The sequence below is a fragment of the Phocoena phocoena genome, chromosome 2, assembly GCF_963924675.1.
Source record: "Phocoena phocoena chromosome 2, mPhoPho1.1, whole genome shotgun sequence".
NCBI classification, from domain to species: domain Eukaryota; kingdom Metazoa; phylum Chordata; class Mammalia; order Artiodactyla; family Phocoenidae; genus Phocoena; species Phocoena phocoena.
The window spans coordinates 132,983,342-133,004,109 of NC_089220.1; the positions used below are offsets into that span (position 1 = coordinate 132,983,342).

The 20,768-nt window shown below is 38.8% G+C and overlaps 1 protein-coding gene across 1 annotated transcript in view; it reads right to left on the reverse strand.

Moving 5' to 3' along the window:
- Positions 1 to 20,768, reverse strand: part of CHD2 (chromodomain helicase DNA binding protein 2) — a 123,496-nt gene that overhangs the window by 89,746 nt on the left and 12,982 nt on the right. Inside the window, exons 2-6 of the mRNA XM_065871891.1 lie at positions 15,746 to 15,977; positions 12,258 to 12,344; positions 10,486 to 10,547; positions 4,221 to 4,328; positions 1,381 to 1,521 (exon numbers count right to left, since the gene is read on the reverse strand). Of these exons, the coding sequence (XP_065727963.1) occupies positions 1,381 to 1,521; positions 4,221 to 4,328; positions 10,486 to 10,547; positions 12,258 to 12,344; positions 15,746 to 15,977 (630 nt within the window). The remainder of the gene's footprint in view (positions 1 to 1,380; positions 1,522 to 4,220; positions 4,329 to 10,485; positions 10,548 to 12,257; positions 12,345 to 15,745; positions 15,978 to 20,768) is intronic.

Here is a 20,768-nt window from a genome sequence, read left to right on the forward strand (position 1 = left end):
AACATGCTGTTGTGCAGATCAGCCACAATAAAACGGGCTCGAAGTTCATTTTTTTTTCCTGCTTAAAGTATTAATGCATGTTCACAGATAGCTGCAGGAAGGCTAACTCATATTTCAAAATAGAAACTGACTACAGTGATTTCTGTAAGCAAGACATAGAAAACTACTACAAAGACACTCCTATGTTTTCTTTTTTTTTTTTTTGCTGTACGCGGGCCTCTCACTGTTGTGGCCTCTCCCGTTGCGGAGCACAGGCTCCAGGCGCGCAGGCTCAGCGGCCATGGCTTATGGGCCCAGCCGCTCCGCGGCATGTGGGATCTTCCCGGACCGGGGCACGAACCCGTGTCCCCTGCATCGGCAGGCGGACTCTCAACCACTGCGCCACCAGGGAAGCCCTGTTTTCATTTTTTAATGAGGTCATTACTATGTCTAAACAAGGAAACAACTACAAAGAAAGAAAATGCACGATAAATGAAAAAAATTACTAGTATTCCATTAGATAAAAGCGGAGCAATACATCTAAGATTGAATGTACCGACCCTGCATTTTGTCTCCCAATAACAAGAATATGAAATTTAAGTATTCTCAAGTTACTGAGCATACTTCCTGGTAATAAAATATTAAAATGTAACCTTCCACCATATATTAACAACAAATGGTTTGGGGGTTACAGAAGAGAAAAACACAATTCTGGATGCAGTACAGCTGTAGGAGGAAAAAGTGCTAAGCTACATATTAACATACTCAAAACCTAGTCCTAGCTTTCAAAGTATTAACTGGATACATTGAACAGGTTATTAATAACTCCAGGATTCAGCTTCACCATCTTTAAGTAGACCAAAAGAAACCTGCATATCCTCTAAAAGGAAATTAAATACCCTTTGATTCATATAAAGTAAAATATTTATGTTTGCATATATCTATTCCTTTATTTTATTTTCTATTAATGCTTCATATCGTATCGTAAGCTTGATAAGATTATTATATCCAAATAATATAAGCTGAAACAAAAGAATTTGGCTGATTCAAACATCAATTCAAAAGTGAAAATACAATCCTAATGTCCTTCCTAAAAAAGGATGTTATGAAATGAAGATAACATCACTACCACCTCAACGAAACATGAACTTGAAATAAAGCAGCTCTCTTCATAGGAATGAAGGCTTGAAATGAGTTATCACTATTCTTTCCATATTCCTATTGGCCAGAACCATTCTTTTTGCAAGAACCCTGACCAGATTTCCGAATACAACCTCAAGACACAGGTCATTATTTTTACCTATCAAATGCCTAATCCTGGACTTATCAGAACCAAGCTCTAGCCAACTACACTATCACCTTCCCTTCACACTAATGAAAACCTTCTGGGGCATCACCTACCTAACATTTTTAGCCGCTCTGCGGCGAGTCTGCCTTTTGGGAGCTTCATCATCTTCATCCTCATCATCAGAAGAATCTTGCTTTTTCCTCTTTCCACGCTGCGTCTTAGGTTGCTTTTTAACACGAGGTTTGGGCATTGCTCTAAAATGAGAAAAAAAAAAATGGCAGAGTCCTTACTTTATCATCTGTTGTCTACTTCAAATCTATATAATTGTTATTTCCCAGAGCAGGGTTCATACATAGGAATTAACCCGGGGAATGTTAGACATGAATATTCCCAGGTCCCATTCCCTGAGATTCTAATTCACTAGAGATCTGCTTCACTAGAAACATGAAAGTGATTCTACTGCTAACACCCTTCAGTCATTTATAGGAATACAGTCAGCCCTCTGTATCTGCAGGTCCACATCTGCATATTCAACCAACCATGGATCAAAAATGTATTTGCAAAAAAAATTCCACAAAGTTTCAAAATGTAAAATTTGAATTTGCTGAGTATTTGCAGCTATTTACGTAGCATTTACATTGTATCAGGTATTATAAGTAATCAACAGATGATTAAAAGTGTACAGAAGGAGATGCATAGATTATTCGAAAATACTACAGCACTTTATATAAGGAAGCGACTTGAGCATCTGCAGATTCCGGTATCTACAAGGGTCCTGGAACCAATTCCCCGCAGGGACGAAGGGAAAACTGTACTGTGGGTTCTGAGGCAACGGTTCTCAACTATTCCTCAAGATCACCTGACATAAAAATACACATGTAGCACGCTGCTGATGACAGCTCTCTGGTGGGCAATTTGGAAATATCTATCAAAATTACAGGGCTTCCCTGGTGGCGCAGTGGTTGGGAAACCGCCTGCCAATGCAGAGGACACAGGCTCGAGCCCTGGTCCAGGAAGATCCCACATGCCGTGGAGCAACTAAGCCCGTGCACAACTACTGAGCCTGCACTCTAGAGCCCGCAAACCACAACTACTGAAGCCCTGTGCCGAGCCCGTGCTCCGCAACAGGAGAAGCCACCGCAATGAGAGGCATGCACATGGCAAGGAAGAGTGGCCCCCGCTAGCCGCAGCTAGAGAAAGCCTGTGTATAGCAACGAAGACCCAACGCAGCCAAAAATAAATAAATAAAATAGATTAATTTATTAAAAAAAAAAATTACAAATATAACAATTTTATTTCTGGGAATTGACTTTACAGATATAGACTGATACAGACACAGTAAGGTATTCACTGTGGTATTTGCAATAACAAAAGATTAGAAAAACTAAACATTCATCAACTGGGAACTAGCTCAATAAACAGAATACTATGCAACCATAAAAAAGGGAGTTTTCTGTGCATTGATAAGGAAAGATTTCCAAGATAATGAAAGAAAAATGCAGAAGATGATGCATGGAATGCTATAATCTGTATAAAGGAAGTAAAGGACAAGAAATAACTACACATATATTTTTCTCCTATGTACATTCAATATACCAGGAAGGCTACCTGAGAGACTGTGCCCTGCCACAGACCAATGGAACGAACTGAGGAGGTGGCCCCTCTATTGACTTCCCTGCAGGCAGGACTGAGAGCCACAGACTAGGAGCTCTCAAAAGGAAATCCCCAAGTTCTCCATCAGTGGTAAAAAGATGAAAGGAGAAAGAGGGAGACGGAAACTCACAATCATAGTCACCTGTTTCTCTCATACCTGCCATAACCAACACTACACAGACAGATGATCAGAGACTCAATAAATGATGGGTAAAATCTAGAAGACAGAACTGGAGTGGATTCCAGCCCTGAGAACTGAAACTGAGAAGAAAGGAGACAAAACTCACTGATGAATTTCCCTGCTGGGGTGGGAGGTGAGGGGTCAAGTACAATGTCCTAAGCCAGGGATAGACACATGTTTGCTGTAAATGGCTAGAGGATAAGTATCTTTTACTTTCTCAGACAAGAGGCAAAGTTGAGGGCCACTAAATAGGTACTTATATAACAAGAGAAAATAAATTTTAACAAATATTTTATTGACGAAAGTCAAAATAAAATAATAATCATTGAGTACTTTTTTGTGTAATATAACATCTACTAACGAGAAGAACAGAATTCTTTTTGAAGGGATAACATTTCACTTCGCTAGGGTTCAAATTTAGTGTTCCCCATCACCAAACTACAAATGTTCACCTATAAAAGCTATATTGAGTTCGCAGGCCGTACAAAAATAGGTGGTGAGTGGGATCTGGCCCAAAGTCAATATCTGCCAAAAGCATCCTAAGCAATACTGCAAGGAGGTAAATTTTCCTGGGGCCTCTCTGCCTCCTGCCTTCCGTTCCCCACCACCAGTACCTTTCACTGTCATATGTCTGATCAAAAGTTACCAGTTTCCTCTCATCTCCACCTACTTCCTTCCCTGCACAGATTCTCTGCTTAATGTTATAAAGATTATGAGAACAGGATGATAAACAGTAAAGTATGCTCTGAACCAGCCAATTAAACTTAACAATTAGTTCTCCCAAAAAGAACTTGTACACTAGTCAAATACACAGGGAGCTTTTTTTAACAGTGGAAGATACATTCGCTCCTCATAACTAGTCTGCCTGGAGTATGAACAGTAAGATCCACTCTGAGCTACATACCATGCAAACACACAAAATCAATATAAGTAGCTCAGTAATCGAATTACTTGCTAATGATGCAGGCTGGCAAGAAGTTAACCAGACATTCAAAATCCGGAATCACAACACACTGTACCCCATCAATTAAGGCCTTTGGGCTAGCACTACATCGTCCTTCTCAATCTAACACAAACTAAGCTCGACCAGAAGCAGAGATGTTCAAGCAAACACTGCACCTTCTGGGGACAGGTCTTCTGGCTTTCACTTTTTTTTGCTCTGGTTCGCTCTCTGCACTGGTGCCTTGTTCCTGTTCATCTTCTGAGGGCTCCCGTTTCCATTTTTCTCTGTGATCAAAAGCAAAGCAAAATTTTTTTTTCTAAAAGAATTCTTCAAGATTGTTTAGCTTGAAGAATCTGACAAATCTGACAATCTGATTAGCCAAAAAGGCAGAACATGTATATTTCAGATATTATGCTAAAAGATTTGTTCTAGCTCCATTTAAATTTTGGTTGTGTTCCTTCCTAGGGTGTGTAATATCTATTCCTATTTTATATCTGGTATCAAAAATAAATGAAAATGGAAGCTAAGGCTGTATTTTTTAAACCATTTGTTCTGAAAAAAAAAAAATCCTGCTAAATCTCTAATATTCTATTTTTATTTACTACTATCATTGACCAGATTGAAGCCATAATATATACTAGATCAGAGGTTCTCAAATTTTAGCATGGATCAGAACCACCTCAAGGGCTTATTAAAAGAGATTTTTGGGCCACAGCCAGTTTCTGATTCAGTAGGTGTAATGTGAGGCCTAAAAATTTGAATGTTAACAAATTCAGATGATGCTGAGAGACTTGAGACCTACTATACTAGTTATTTTAACATCTTTAGAATACACTGAGAAAACAATCCCCAAAATTATTTTTCAATGATAAATCTACTACCTACTAAATAACCTGTTCAACTAATGAAGTAGTTTTTAATAATTATTAAATACAGTAGGTGTTCTTTTGCTCCTCAAGATCGTAGAAGACTTGGGAGAGCCATACCCTATAGGTGCCCTACTATCCCCAAACAGTTTTTGAAGTTTACTTGAAAACCAAACAAGACATCACATAAACTCAGCTCATTTCTCACCTGCAGGGAAGAAGGAAGGAGCATATATAATAGCTACTGGGCATGAAATATTTAGAGGAAAAAAAAAAAACTTAATAGGCAAGAACCTGAGGTTCTCTCTAAACAAAACAATTACCATTGTGTCTCTGGGTCTGTGTATAGAAAATGAGGTTATGCTAAAGACAACTCTTGCCAAGTTGCAAAGTCAAATCAATATTCTTCATGGGAGAGTAAGTCCAAGTAATAGTGGAAGAACCTTCCTAAAAGGTCCAGGACCCACCCTGCACTTGAATTAGTGGAAACATCACAGGAAAAAGTGTTTTTCAAGCCTTCCACGAAAAGGCAGTGGAGCACTTCTACGTACATTACTCAAGTTCTACTGGCACTACCATTTACCTAATAGTAGGTCACTCATGTGGGCAGGGTATCTTTGTACCAGAGCTTAGCACAAAGGCAGGCAAATGGAGATACATCTTTGTTAAATAAAGAAGTAATTAAAGAATGAGTCCTATCAGACTGTCAGACAGGTAGGGTGCTTTCGGAAGCAGACTGGTAAGATATTAAGGCCTACTATTGTCACCTAATATCCTTCACTCTCTCTTTAAAGCAAACTATACTCTGGGCACCTGCTTTATTCTCCTTGCCTAGAGCTTCGTACAATATATATGTCCAAGGAATCCAAGGAATAGATGGTGACGACCAGGAAGGAAAAAAGGAAGATGTCTCTAGCAATTGGGAGATTGGCACCTAAGGCTACAGTCTCCCTTGGGCCAAGTCCAGAACAGTTTACCCTTTAGAAGGAAGTCACACAGTCAAACTGGAGAGAAGTGGTTTCACAGGAAACAAGCTTGAAAGAACATGCACGTAAGACCTAAGGGAAAGCAGATCAGATGAGAAAGATCCACAGTCAAGTATTATTTGTAATTTACATAACTCTGCCAGAAATTGAGAATCTATATCAGGGTAGCTAATAAGGTCCACTTCCATAACTTTAGGAGACTAAACTGGCAGTAAACACTGAGAGAATGGATGTTGAGTCTAGTTTTCCAGTTAAACTGCAGATCTGTAGACTTACAGACAACCAGGAGGACTTAGAATCTCTCAATATAAGAATGTACAAAGGGCTTCCCTGGTGGCGCAGTGGTTGAGAGTCCGCCTGCCGATGCAGGGGACACGGGTTCATGCTCCGGTCCGCGAAGATCCCACATGCCACAGAGCGGCTGGGCCTGTGAGCCATGGCCGCTGAGCCTGCGCGTCCGGAGCCTGTGCTCCGCAATGGGAGAGGCCACAACAGTGAGAGGCTCACGTAACACACAAAAAAAAAAGAATGTACAAAAAATTAGCAAATTGTCTGGTTCAAAGGCCTCTTCCCAGGTAGGGGGAAACTCAAGACCAGGGAGAACAAGCTGTTTGGTACATGTCAAATCCCCAACCCTGCTACTCTCAACCATAACCTACTGAAGACCACAGGATCTGCAAACATTAAAGCCAGGGTTACACATTCTGGGAGGATCTGAACAATCAGAGGCCTAAAAGACCTAAATGACTTTTATGTATGTGTATTTGAAATTGGCTGGATTACTTCAAACTTCATTTTAATTTTCCAGAATAGAGGGGGGAAAAAAAGTAAGTTACAACCAGCAATACTAAGTCATTTTGTATAAGGGGTGAAAAAGGCAATCAATTACAAAAAGATTACTGCCCAACCCTGGCTCATCCAACCGATGTCCACTTCTAGTTTGCTAGCTTCTCATATAATGCAAATTTTATGAGGGAGACTCCCTGACTAAGCTGTATATTATATGCCGGGCTGCAATGAAGAGAAGTCTAAAATATAAGATCGTGATTAAAATATTTTTCATACATTAAAGGAGACCTGAATTGCCAGATTCAGCTCTAAGAGGCCATCAATGGGATTCCCTAAAAGGGAATCAGTGGAATTTTTGCCAGAATTTTGGGAACTGGGGAGAAAACTACCAAGATTTGGCCACTGAGGCCTCAAGGCAATATAAATAGATAGGAAAAAGTCAGAATGCAAGTTAACTGGGTATAGTTTTCTTCCTTTACTAAGAAAAGGTGGTTGGTAGGACACAAATCAAAACTGAACTGTAAAGGAGGGAAGGAACAAAAGCCATTTTTAAATAAAATGGGCCTAAACTCTGGTCAAGAGCCATTGAGGCTTCCTATTAACTGTCTCTAAGAGCTCAAAGAAGGGAACTCCTTTCTCCTCCACTTTAGAAGGCAGGTAAGGAAAAGAGGGAAAGAGTTGCTTTAACTTCACTGATTTTCAGTAGATTTTCCCGTGGAGAATGCCTTTCAGTACCAATTCCCAGTGAAGAGGGGAAATCTGAGGCTAACAAGGATTCTCTTCCACTGTCACAGGACTGTGACAGACTTCCAATTCAAAGCAGTGGAAAGGGAGAAATAACTATAATCCCAGGAGAATAACTTCAAATGATTACAGCTGAAATACTTTCTTAAATTCCAGTTGGGAGAGAGGGTTTTGGAACCATTGTACAGTGGGGTTAAGCATTACTGGGACCGTAACGAGTCAGGAGAAATCCCATACAACATTTCACAAATTAGGATAACATGAATAGCGACTACATAAAAAAGGGTTCAATGATCAAAACAGCATGAGTGAGTGAAGCAAAACTCAAAATTTTGTTTGTATGACTTTAAGTCAGGGGTTACAATCTCAAATACCCACTGGGGCCAGGTAAGGACCGTAAATGGGGTCAAATGGAGAACTCACGGCTTCTCCAAAGGTTACAAAGACCAGTGTTATATGGGGCAGCACTGACAGCTTTTCTCAAAAACTAGAAATCTAGATCCTTACATACCATCCCTCAATTTTCAACACTGCCAACTAATTCAAAAAATGTTTTCCTCTTCTAAGCTTTTAAAATGCTAGTTCACATGACTCAAGGAGAGTTACTCCCTTCCAAGACTGTACCTTCAGAAGTGTCAATGTCATAAAAGCAAAGAAAGTCTGTGAAAGTGCTCTAGATTAATGAAACCTGACAACTAACATATATTTAACCCTAGATTGGATCCTGTCCTGGGGGTGGAAAAATATTATGAAAGACATTATTGGGTTGACTGACAAAATGGGAATATAAATTAGACAAAGGGATCGTAGCAATGTTAAATCTATTTACGTTAAAACTGTATTGTGCTTATGAAAGAAAACATCCTTATTCTTGGGAAATACACACTTAGAACTCGGGGGTGAGAGACCTTGATGTATGAATCTTAGTCTGAAACATGCGCGCAATATATAAGGAGAGCACCCACAATGATAAAGCAAATGGGGCAAAAATGGTAACCAACGGTAAAGTACACAGGCATTCTTTGTACTACTCTTATTTTTACAATTTTGCTACAGTTTGAAATTAATTCCAAAAAAAAGTTTTAAAATGGCTCCTTTTAAAAACTTTAAAATATGTGATACAATCTGCAGGGCAGGGTTTCAGAAAAACACTTCCCTGTGCTAATATTTCCAAATTTCCACTCCCTTCGAGTGAGTCTCTCAATTCTGAAATTCATGTGCACACACACTGGGTTCTGTTACCCTTGCTCAGATCACAGAGGCCCCTGTAGTCCTATGCCTTGCAACCTGAGCCTTAGCAGTTGTAGGACCTCCTCTAATTAATGTTAGAAGGGAAGAGGTCCCCATAAGCCCTAGTACTCTCCAGCTGCCCAGAGGATGACAAGAAGTGAGGCCAGCCCAGGGCCCAAATAAACAAACATGAGGAGAACCTCAGCTTATGCTAAGTTCCTATGGAAGTGGCCAGGGGTAGAAAAGCAGCATCACAGAAGACACAAACCCCCCACAAGGAATGAAAAGGTTCTACTCAAGGGAAAGAATGGTCCATGAAGGCCACTGAGAGTTGCCAACTTTGGAGAGCTCTCAGGATTGATAGGAGAGGGAAAATAAATATAGAAGCCTGTCAAAAGAGTAAGTCCGATGTGTTACACAGGGACTGAAAAAATGGAAGGGTTCTCCACACCCAGATAAAGCCATTAAAATGATGAGTTCAGGGACTTCCCAGTGGTCCAGTAGGTAAGACCCCACACTTCCACTGCAGGGGACAGGGGTTCGATCCCTGGTTGGGGAATTAATGCAGCACGGCCAAAAAAAGGAAAGAAAAAAAACGAGGAGTTCACGTTTTCAAGTACAGCCCATTTAGATTCCAGCCAAGAGACCAGCAGAATGTAGCCAGACGGTGGAGGAAAAAGCACATGCATGGACTTCCCAAAAGCCCCCGAAAGGCCATTAGCCTGGGAAGCTGAGAACAGAGTCTCCCAAGCAGGCCCTGGGACTGGGGAACAAGAGCCTTCTGAGCTGCCAAGAAGTACAGGCTTGCCTACAGTTATCATTTCTCCAACTCTAACGAAATATTTAAAACACAAATGAAAATCATATGCCCTGTGGGCAGGGCAATATTAAATACTACTTGACTTTTCTTAGCATAGTTTCTAATAACCCTGTTAGGTCAGCAGAATAAGTATTACTCTATTTTGGAGAGGAGGAAATGGATTTTAAAAACTCACATTACTTTGCTTTAGGCCAAACACTTAAATTAAGGATCATTAATACTTTAAAACAGAGAATATATACTGGGGCTCTCAGTGGGAGCCAAGGACAATCGTTTACCATGAGAACCCCCTGAATTTGTGTGCAGAGTTTTGAGTATTCTTCTGAGGGGACAGGCTGTAGAATTCAGTTTGTTAAAGGGATCCACACATCCCCCCAAAAAAGGTTTTTTTAATTATGTCTCCCCCCCAAAAAAAAAGTCAAATTTTTTTTACCATAAGTAGAATTTTTTAAGTTTTAAAATAACAAATATATAATCTATATCATAAAGGGATTTCATATTAAGCCCATGAATTAAAATTTTCTGGCTTATGAACTGCAATAGTAAAACCACATGGAAACAACAATGTGAAATTTCATACTAAAATGGGCATCCAACCAATATAACTTTGCCATGCCAACACAAAGAACAAATGAATAGGAAAAACAGCCAATCTAAATGTGTTCCTTGTTTATCTACAATAGAATACCAAATGCCTCTATGTTTGATATTTGTGCACATTTTTGAGAAAAACAATAATTGGGCTAACTGGGCAAATCAGATGGAATAGCTGGGGTTTGCCCCAAAAAGTAGCCTAACACCTACATGTGAAAAACTAAGAATCCTGGGCTTCAAATGCCACTGCTGCTGCAGCAGATTCAGATGAACAGGAATCCAAGACAGCAAGAGACAGAAGTGGACTCTGGGCCCTGGGGTGCGCTACAGACACAAGGAAGGCAGTCCCAGAAATGCTCACATGCTCCATCCAAACTACCAAGTTAAGTAATTTCCCCCATGAGAGACTTACTGTTTTTTCAGCTGCCTCTGGCCTCTTCTTTTTGGGCTCCCACTCTCAGACCCGCTACTTGCCTTCAGTGTGTGAGGGGGAAAAAATGATTACAGACTTTAATTCACAGTTCTTAGGGATAACACTACCCCCTGGTTCAACAATCTACTCAATATATTCAATATGAGTTTTTAGACAGAAAGAAACCTAAGCATCTGATTGGTGGTGCTCTCTTTTCCTTTGCTTTGAAAATTAATTTGTCTGTTACTGCCGAGTTACTTCTAACGCCAGGAAATATTTCTTTCAGCTTGACTTCTGAAAGAACACAGTCCAATAAAATTTTCTGTGATGATGGACATGTCCTGTATCTGCAGTGGCCCACAGAGCAGCCAGCAGCCACATGTGACTGAGCCCCTGAAATGTGACTGGTGTGACTAAGGAATGGATTTTTCATTTTACCTAAATTTAATTAATACACATTTTAAAAGACACATACATGTCTAATGGAGACCAAACTGGATGCTGCAGATATAGACTGTCACACAAAAATGCCACACATTTAGTGTGCCATTAAAGGCGGTGACTATGGACCTGTTTCATTTCACTCATTAAAGAGCATGTTCAGTCATGAGCCAGCAGCCCTCTGCTAAAAGCACAAGGCCAAGTAACTTTACAGTCACAGACATTTGAACAACTCTTTTTTCTCCCAAGTTAAGCAAATTGGCAAAGTACTCCCGTTGCTGTTAGTCTTGTGCCCTACAGAGAATGTGTTAATTTATACACAAAAGAGAAAAGATGCGGCTGGTTATAACAAACATGGAAAAAAGAAAGGTAGCTAAGGTAAACCAGCTCAGAGGTCACTGAAAATAAAACACCACAAATGCAATGCAGGTGTTATGGTCAATTAAATTTTTTAAGTGTATTTACTACCCCAAACTCACTAACCTTTGGCTACTAATATTTAACTTTCATCAGAAAGATATTATATATTTAAGAATAGCAAAGTTCTGCTAAGAATGCAGAGAGGGGACATTTCACTGAGAGACCAAAGAATGTGTCTTCAGAATGCAGTCTATAAACCTAACATAGAGGTAAAACTTAAAGAGGATTTCCGTAAAAACATCACACAAACTGAGAAAAGGTCTGATTCTATAGAAGCAACAGAACCCAGTACATAACACTAATTTTAAAAACCATCAATCTATTCAATCTGACAATTTGCTCAGAGAGTAAATACGTGTTAAACATTTATACTGCACATTAAAAATGAACTAGGAAACAAAATTTAAACCATTTAGGTAAAATAAAATACTTAAGTTAAGCAAACTCTCCTTCCTTTCTCAGCAGTAAATCTGAAACTACTTCCATTGTTACATTTGCTTAGTTACCCAGGTAACAAAATCTAGAAGATTTAGAAACTAGGTATTTTAAAAAGTAAACTTCTTGCTATAATCAACTGCACTATAAGAAACATTAAAAAAAGAAGAGAATTTGAGGCCAGTTCTGTATAATACTCTAACTCTCTACTAGAGCATTCACATGACATGATCTAACTCTCTACATGACCTAACTCTCTACTAGAGCATCACAAACATGATCTTTCTGGTAATTTTATTTCTTTAAAAGCCACATGTGGCTTTTCTTCTGTATTAGATTGAGAAAGCTCACTTTCGAGTCACTTAACTCCCATGCCTGAAGTTCAGTCTCGTTAATGGTAATACATATCAGAGTCAAAAGGGATAAGATAATTAAGGAGTCTGAATGTATCACCCTGAAACATTTTTTTTTCTTACCTCCTCCTTAATATTAAATCGCGATGGTTCTTGTCTGCTTCGGTTTGACCGCCTAACCCCATAAACATCAGGATATTCTTCCCACATCTGTAAAATTAACAGACCACGCGTGAATCGTTTTTTCTTGACCCCCATTTACTATTTACATTACTGGAATACATATTTCAATTTAAGAGAATTCAATTAGTTATTTGGTTATATATCAAAAGGGGTTTTTTGTTAGCTTTGTTTATGAGACAGTGAAGGACCATCTTTAAAAAGAATAAGGCATATTATCCGAGAGCTCATTAAAGTTGTAACGATGCCTCTTCATTACTAAATGGCTTTAAACTAGAGGTCACACCACTTACCCACTGTTAAAATATAAACTTACAGTTGAATAATATGGCAACATAAGAGAACAACTGCTTCCACTAAAGACAAAATATTTACTGATGAATTTTAAGTCCCTAATGCTTTCAGTTTCAGCTTTGACTGCACAAGACTCATCTAGAAACTCAAGAAAATCAGCAGGGCCCCGCCACCACCTCTCATTAAATAAGAATCAGTGCATTTGCATATTTTGTCAATTCCTCAGGATGTGTAACATGCCAGATGCAGGCAAATTCGGTATTTCTTGTGTTTAGCTAGAAGTTCTCAGAATGAGACCCAGTGGCACCCTTGCTCTAGCACACTTCATTTTATTCTCTAACAGCAGTTAACCCTTTGCCTTTAAGACCTGATTTTTAGTAAGGATCCTCACTAGTGATCAAACAAAGTTTAAAGAGGAATCAGTTGAAGAGAACATTTTTTTCACAATATACTGACACTATTTTATTAAAAGACTCAAATCAATAAATATAAAAAATTATAAAAGGCCCCCCTTCTTCCACCTCTAACAATTAGTCTAACCCCTAGCCTCACTCTCCTTCCCACAGATAACTATGAACAGGTATGCTGTGTGTTCTTTCAATGAAATAAATCACCTATAGGCAAAAATGAATTTAAACGGATTGTGGAACAATGAAGTGAAGATGTTCAACAGGAGGTAAACACATAGAAGAGATGCTTGAAAAAGCCAAGATTAGAAATGTGGGTTTGTCATCGAAACACAGGTGACAGCTAATGTCATGAAAATATTTGGAGTGAAGCAAGAGGAGAAGCCACAGGTTGAGGCTCATCGTGAAATGTGTGGAAAGTGGACCCCCAAAAAGACAAAAATGATGAAAGACGATCCAAAAACACATAACGTCACTAAGCCAAGGAAGGATATGATCAACAGTGCCTTTAAAAAAAAAAAAAAAAGCCAAGTAAGCTGAAGAAAAACAAGGCCTCCAGAGGTAACAAGCATGATGTTCTAGGAAGAGGCATTTTAGAACCAGAAGCCATATAATCATGTAATCCAGCATCCTCAGTTTATAAATTCAGTTTATAAAAGTAGAAAATCCTTAACAACCTTAGAATAATATGAGTTGGAGGACAAAAGGTCCAACCAGGAGTCAGTAATAACCAAGCAGAAGGAAATCTAGGCAAAAGAGGCAGCACATGCCAAACACTCTGAACAAATGGGGCAGAGAAAGGAAGGCAGCAAAGAGCTTTGCTCTAGCACTGCCTGCCAGCCCCTCCCCCACCCTTTCTTGGACCTCTCCTAGAGCTATGAAATGACTCAGCACAGGTATTTATGGAGCTTTTATTAACTGGGTGGCTCAATGCTTTAAATGGCACTACATCAATTAGTTTTCCCATTTAAAAAGACAGGCATTCTGGCTCACCTGTTGGGACTTTATCACAGTATATACTGTAATACATACATCCTAAAATCATCTTGCGTTCCTGTTTGTCCTTTTGAGGGCTGATGATATCTAATTCAACTATTCAATAAAAAGCTACCATGTGAAAGGGAAGTGTGTACAGAAAACAAAGAGCTTTCTTTAGAAGCTCATTTTAGAATAATAATTTTTAAAGTCACAATCCAATCATTCTAACTGGCTAGTACATTCATCCATGTATTTATTAACTTTTTGGAACTTACCACCTTAACTTTAATATTTCTGCCTAAAGCTGTACTTCTATCTTAAAATTCAGCCTTATTCCCCTTTATCTCTTTAAAGGGAGTTTCATATATATATATATATATATATGTATATGGTCTTAAAGTTAAACTGTGAATTCTAGACAGTGAGCATGATTTCAGTAAAGTTTAAACACCTGACGCAAGTCGTGTTTTCTATGGCTTCTTTTACTCTCTGCAAGTAAAGAACTCTCCCCTGTACAGAAGAAAGTTAAAAAATGGCCAAGCAAGACCTTCTGCAGGTAAATTTCTGAGCTGAATGACACTCAGAGAAGATCTCTAAGTGGTACTTCGACATTCAGGGTCTTTCTGAAATAGGTCACCACCTGAAATGTCTCTTGTGAAAGGTCACCACACACTGAGCAGGCAACAAAGCGCAACACTTGAGTGTTAGAAGGTCACTTCTCTGGTGATGAGTTAATTAGCAAGGACAGCTTTCATTTTCCTATCCCTAACACTACTATCAGCACTCCCCAACCTCCCACCAGCTCTTAAGCGTCACTTACCATTAAGCAATGACTACGCTGGGAATAGAAGAAATGAAATAACACAGTTAATCCCAATTCTGTTTCAAGAGATAAAAGCAGTTTTTGTTTTTTAATTTCAGGATTGTTGAAGCTATTTTGTAAAACTTGCAGGTAACTTTAAATTGTTTGTATCACTACAAAAATCTTTGTGTGCAGATGTAGGTTTGTATTTTAGAAGAAAAACTGATTTAGCATAAAGCTTTTAGTTTAAGACATTTTACTTCTAAAAGCAATCTTTTTTATATTTTCAGTGATTCTAACTTAATTCTCTCAAAAGGGAATTTTAAAACATCAGCTGCATTTCTCATGACTAACTAGACCAAGTCATTAATTCTTCCCCAAAAGGATGCATCCCAAAGTTTGGACATCAATGAAAAAATGCTATGCAACTCAATTTTTGCCTTTTTGCATTCTCTGCTGAAGATTCTCGTTAAGCAAAGAATACCTACATTGCCTAGGTACAGATAATTTCTTTTCTGTGAGGAGTATTTCTCCTTCCATCCTTCAATAGAACAAAAACTACCCTTATTCTTGAATTGGGATTATCCATCACACTACAACTGCATTCCACAATCATCTGTGAATGACTTTCTCTAGTATAATTCAGTGCTGTATTAAAAAATATATTTTTTAACCACCTTTTTTAAATGTTAAAAACCAAAATAACAAAAATTGGTCTTTCTGCCCTATAATTTGATGGTTTATGTAATTATTTTCCTTATAGCCCTGTGTCTAACGAGTAGAGCAGAAAGCATTCCCCGTTGAGACCCACAGACAGTATATTATTAGAAAAGGTGGCTGTAGATGAGTTTTCATTATCAAGATACACTAAGGAGTTTTCCGTGGGAAACAAAGGTCTGCTAGCTGGTCCTAGCTCACAGCACGTTTGTACTGTACAGCAAAGCCGATACCTTCTTCACATCAGCTATCCGTTCCTTCTTAGAGGCTGGCTTCTCTTTGGCTTCTGGAAGAACTGGCTGGGATTTGGAACCTCCCGATTCACTTTCAGATTCTGACTGACTCTCCGAAGATTCAGAACTACTGTTTGACTCGCTGCCATGTCCACTTCCTGGATCGCTGCCCTGCTCACTCTCCGACTGGCTGCCTGAGTCTGAACCCGAAGCTTCTTCAGATGCTGAATGACTTAATTTAAAAAAAAAAAAAAAAAAAATTAAATATTTAAGAACTGCCACATAAATCTGTTTTAAAATAAAAATCCTAGTGTTAATATGACAGCAGATAGTAATTTGGTAATACAAGATCAAAATTTTCTAATTCACTTTTATAGTCTTATTTGCAAACAATGTCATTAGTCCCATTCTCAACATCCCTAATAGCTACCATTTCCTGAGTATGTACATGATGCCATATGCCACCTAATTTATATAGATTAGCTTTTTTAAAAAAAAATTAAAAGGGGGATATTATTTTGTCCTTCATTCAGATGAGGAAAAACTGAAGCTCAGAAGTAGTTAAATAACTCTCCCAAGATGACACAGGTAGGATTTGAAACCAGGTCCATCTGCCTGAATCCACTAAGTCTTATTTGTTCATCATCAGTCCCTCCCTCCTTAAGAGGGAGACAAAACCAAACCAAAATGAAATGAACGAACAAACAAAAAAGCAACCAACGCAGAACAAAACAAAACCAAGGCAGTCACCCAAAGAATAAAAATGCAATCTGGTTGCAATTATCCAATCAGTGGTTCTCAAAAATAGGTGCAAATTAAAACATACACATGAACCCCAAACCAGAACTCCTGCCTTGAAATCTCCTGCAGTGAGTCCCAGACCTGGTAGACTTAACAGAAAAGAATAAACAAAGAGCCTAACCCAATGAAGACTGCCATTGGCTTCCACACATCCCCATTCCAAACCCCTCCCAGGAAAGAGCAATGGTAAGTAGGAAGATGAAAGCAGAAGCCACACACACACACACACACACACACACAAAAAGGCGGCCAGGGAAGATTGAAGGCAATATACCACCACCCCCTGTTCTCCAATAGTTAAAAAGTAATTCATGGGCATGCTGGTAGGAATGAGGATACTCTAAAGCAAAAAGACTAAAGTTGGTGGACTCTACAGGAAAAAAAGTGTACAGCTCACTCAACTCTTCCGCTTAAAAACTATCTTTTCATTTAGGAGAGGCAGAGCAGAGGAGGAGGCAAGCAGCAACCCACAACCTAGAGTAACATCAGCAGAAAGGACCCCAAGTTTAGCAACCAGGAGATAAAAGACACACGGCACGAAGCCAGAAAGGCTCAAAAAAAAAAAAAGAAAGAAAGAGAGAGAGAGGCTTTGTATTTTTGTTATTTACCACCACTCCCTTCCAAACTAGAAATGAGGCACTATCACTTGAAAAACATGTCCACAGAATGAACAGGAGAGTACACTGGGAACATCCAGTGTGATCCACAGCAAGCACAACGCAGTTGAGGGGACTTTAGTTAAGATGAGAAAGCAATGAGAATAAAAGGAGGGGGAGGGCGTCCACCTTGGAAGGGGAGCAGAAGGGGAAGACCATTTATTAATTGCCTATCATCTAACAGGTGCCAGGCAATACGCTGCGTACGTTACATGTTCACTTTGCTTATTTCCCAGAACGACGCTTTTAGACACTATTATTCCCATGTGAAGGATGAAAAAATTGAGAAGTTTTAAATAACCTGGTCAATGACAAAACTAGAAAGTGCTGGGGAAATCGGGGAGGGGAGCAGGAATTCCACCTCAAGTGTGGCTCTAAAAAGCTCATATTCTATTTTACCACAAGAGTTCAAAGCCTTAGAGACTCAGAAAATAAACCTTATCCCTGTTACACAACATCCAAACCCAGTCAGGCAACCCTGTAACAACGACTGAGTACCTACAAGGCCTCATTATACTTACTGACTCCTTGGTCCTTTGCACAGGAAAGCTGACTAGTCCAGCTGACTAAGGCATCTTAAGTCACTTATTCTCCACCTGTGACCACTCAGAAGGTGGTCACCAGGCAAGAGGATAAAAGAGGAAGTACAGTTAAAAGGTGTAGGCTCTGGCCTCCATGGCTTGGGTCTCCGTCCCAGATCATCTCAGGCCTGTGCCCTCTTTTAACCTGTGACATAAATCATTGCAAATGTGATGTAAACATCCAATGCCAATTCCCACATCAGGGTATATGTGTGTATATGAATATCTCATTCTCTTTGAACTGCCTCATAGGGTGAATACACTACATTTATTTAAACTGTCCCCTTATTAATGGAACATTTAGGTTATTTTTAAACTGTTCTCTTAACCAACCAGCAACAAATATCCGTGATACACTTCCTATCTCTGTATTTCTGAGTATTTAGATTTCCAAATTGTTCACTATAACCAATAAAACTATAATATCTTTGTATATATGCCTTCATGTGCAGCTCTGTATTTGTGTTTGTGTAGGAAAGTGACCCCTGGAAACATAAAAATACATATAACACCTTTTAGGTAAAAAACACATCTATGTGTATAAATACATTTTAATCACCAAATTGCTAACAGTGGTTTACTCTGTGGGATGGGTTATTTGAGTACCTAGTGGATTCCATGAACTACTTACTGGTGCAATTAAAAAAAAAAATTAGTAACTCTGAAAGTCAAACCCAAGAAAAGATAAACATCAAGTTTACAATTGTATTTACCTCTGGGGGTTGAGGGAGGCAGATGTAATCAGAAAATGATATTGGTGGGGGACTTCCCTGGTCGTCCAGTGGTAAAGAATCCACCTTCCAATGCAGGGGACGCGGGTTTGATCCCTGGTCCGTGGGAACTAAGATCCCACATGCCACAGGGCAACTAAGCGCGTGCCGCGAACTAGAGCCCACGCGCCACAACTAGAGAGAGAAAATCCGCACGCCACACTAGAGAGAAGCCCGCGCACAAGGAAGAGCCTGTGCCGCAACGAATAAAGATCCTGCACGCCTCAACTAAGAGCTGACGCAGACCAAAGGAAAAAAAAAAATGATATTGGTGGGTTTTATGACTGAGGCTGAGTGGTTGAGTTCATAGTCATTTGTTATGTAAGTACCTTTTTAATGTTTCAAATGGTTCATAAAAAATCCAACCAAAAGAGTCAAATTCAAGGCAAGGGATGTTAAGTATCCCCAATCCTATACAAAATGAGCTAAAGATATGAATGAGGGTGAGACCAAGTGTTTTTTTTTTTTTCCCCATCATTTCTAAAACAAGTCAGATTTAAGAGACCTAAAATAATATTCGGGGGAAAAAACATTTTTAAAAATAAGCCTTAATATTAAGGCATAAATGAATTAATTTGCATACTTCTCCTAGGAGGACAAGTTTCTAAATGTTCAAAGAGAAAAATAATATTTAGGAAAAAACTATAAATACCTTCACATTTAAGGCACTGACGGTCTAATTATTCATTCCAAAGGCAGGATATTTCCTGTAATATTATGCAGATTCACTATTAATGCTGAATGATAATACTAAATACTATCAATATTAAGTTGTAGCTTGTAATGTTGATTTAGAGTAGGAGATGTGGGATGTCCACAGGACTGAAAAAAGGAACAAATCAAGTTAGTGGGTGAGTAGTCCTTCAGCTAAGCTTTCACCTAAAGTAACAAAATTACCTGATTTCCAATGGCATTAACCGTTATAAGGCAATTAAAAATGGAATTTCCAGGAATGATTAACCACCATAAATACAGAATCCTCATGAAAAATAAGTTTACCTAAAAATTACTCAAAACCTAAGTTGCAAACAAGTTTTATAATTTGATTGAACAATCATCACAAGGGAAATACAATGCAAAAATAAATAAAAGGAACAAGTCAAAATTGGGAGTTTTTCAATTCCAATAGAAAAATGCTTATTTAAAAAAAAGCTTACTTCTTTTCACTCACTGATAAAAAAGACTTGACATCTGTTCAAAATCCTTTTTGAAGCTGGCAAAAATGGAGTGATTAAGTGTCTCTTACAACTGGACTCTGAAAGCAAGCAGCATTAATAGCTATTGTTCCATTTTTAATTTTTAATCACCGCTTCCCAGATAACCACAAGAGGGCAGCACAGCAACACTTCGCTACAGAGCAAGCCTGCGGGTTCTCGGCCCAAGAGCTGCCATTTCAGCACTTACTGGGTACTGTTTATTTTCCTAAACTTACAAAATGGCCGAACTGCTTGGCAGAGCTGTATTTTTTGTTGGTGGTGGTGGTGAAAGCAAAATCTGGTAAAACCGCAAAGCCATTTACACTGGAATTCCATAAAGTTTATCTCCGGACTACGTTCTATCAATATTAAAACAGCTAACGTTTGTGGAGCACTTCTGTGCCATTTGCAAACATTCTCCTCTAATCCTTCTCTTCATTTTACATAAGAGGCCTAGCCCAAGTGTGTGTATGTCACCCCCCAGCCCCACAGCCTGAATTATGAAATCCACACTACTATTAACCTCTAAGTAGTGTTGCTGTCCCTGTCTTAATCAGTTAAACAGATTATTAAGCCACCCAACAAGAGATTAAGGCCAGAATCATTCCAAGGGTGGCGCAGGACAAGTCACTTCTATGTGTCATAAGAGGACAGAAAGGCGAAGATTAAGTCACGAGTTTCTTACTGATGAAAAAAATACTGGATGTAGCTCCTTAAATAAACTGAACAGTATCTTTAAGATCTCCTCCACCTCTAGTTCAGGTCCTATGATTCTTAAGAATAAGCTACATTATAAACCAGTTTCAATGACAATCAAGAGACTGAGAAAAGAAAGTTCAATGTATACACAACAAAGGATTTATACATACAACATATGAAGAATTACATAGCAAAGAAAAATCCAATAAAAAACTAGGCAAAGGAAATGGACAATTACAAAACCCAAACTGCAATAGCCCATAAACATATAAAAAGGTAATTAAAACTCACTGGTAATTTGGGAAGTGTATTTACAACAT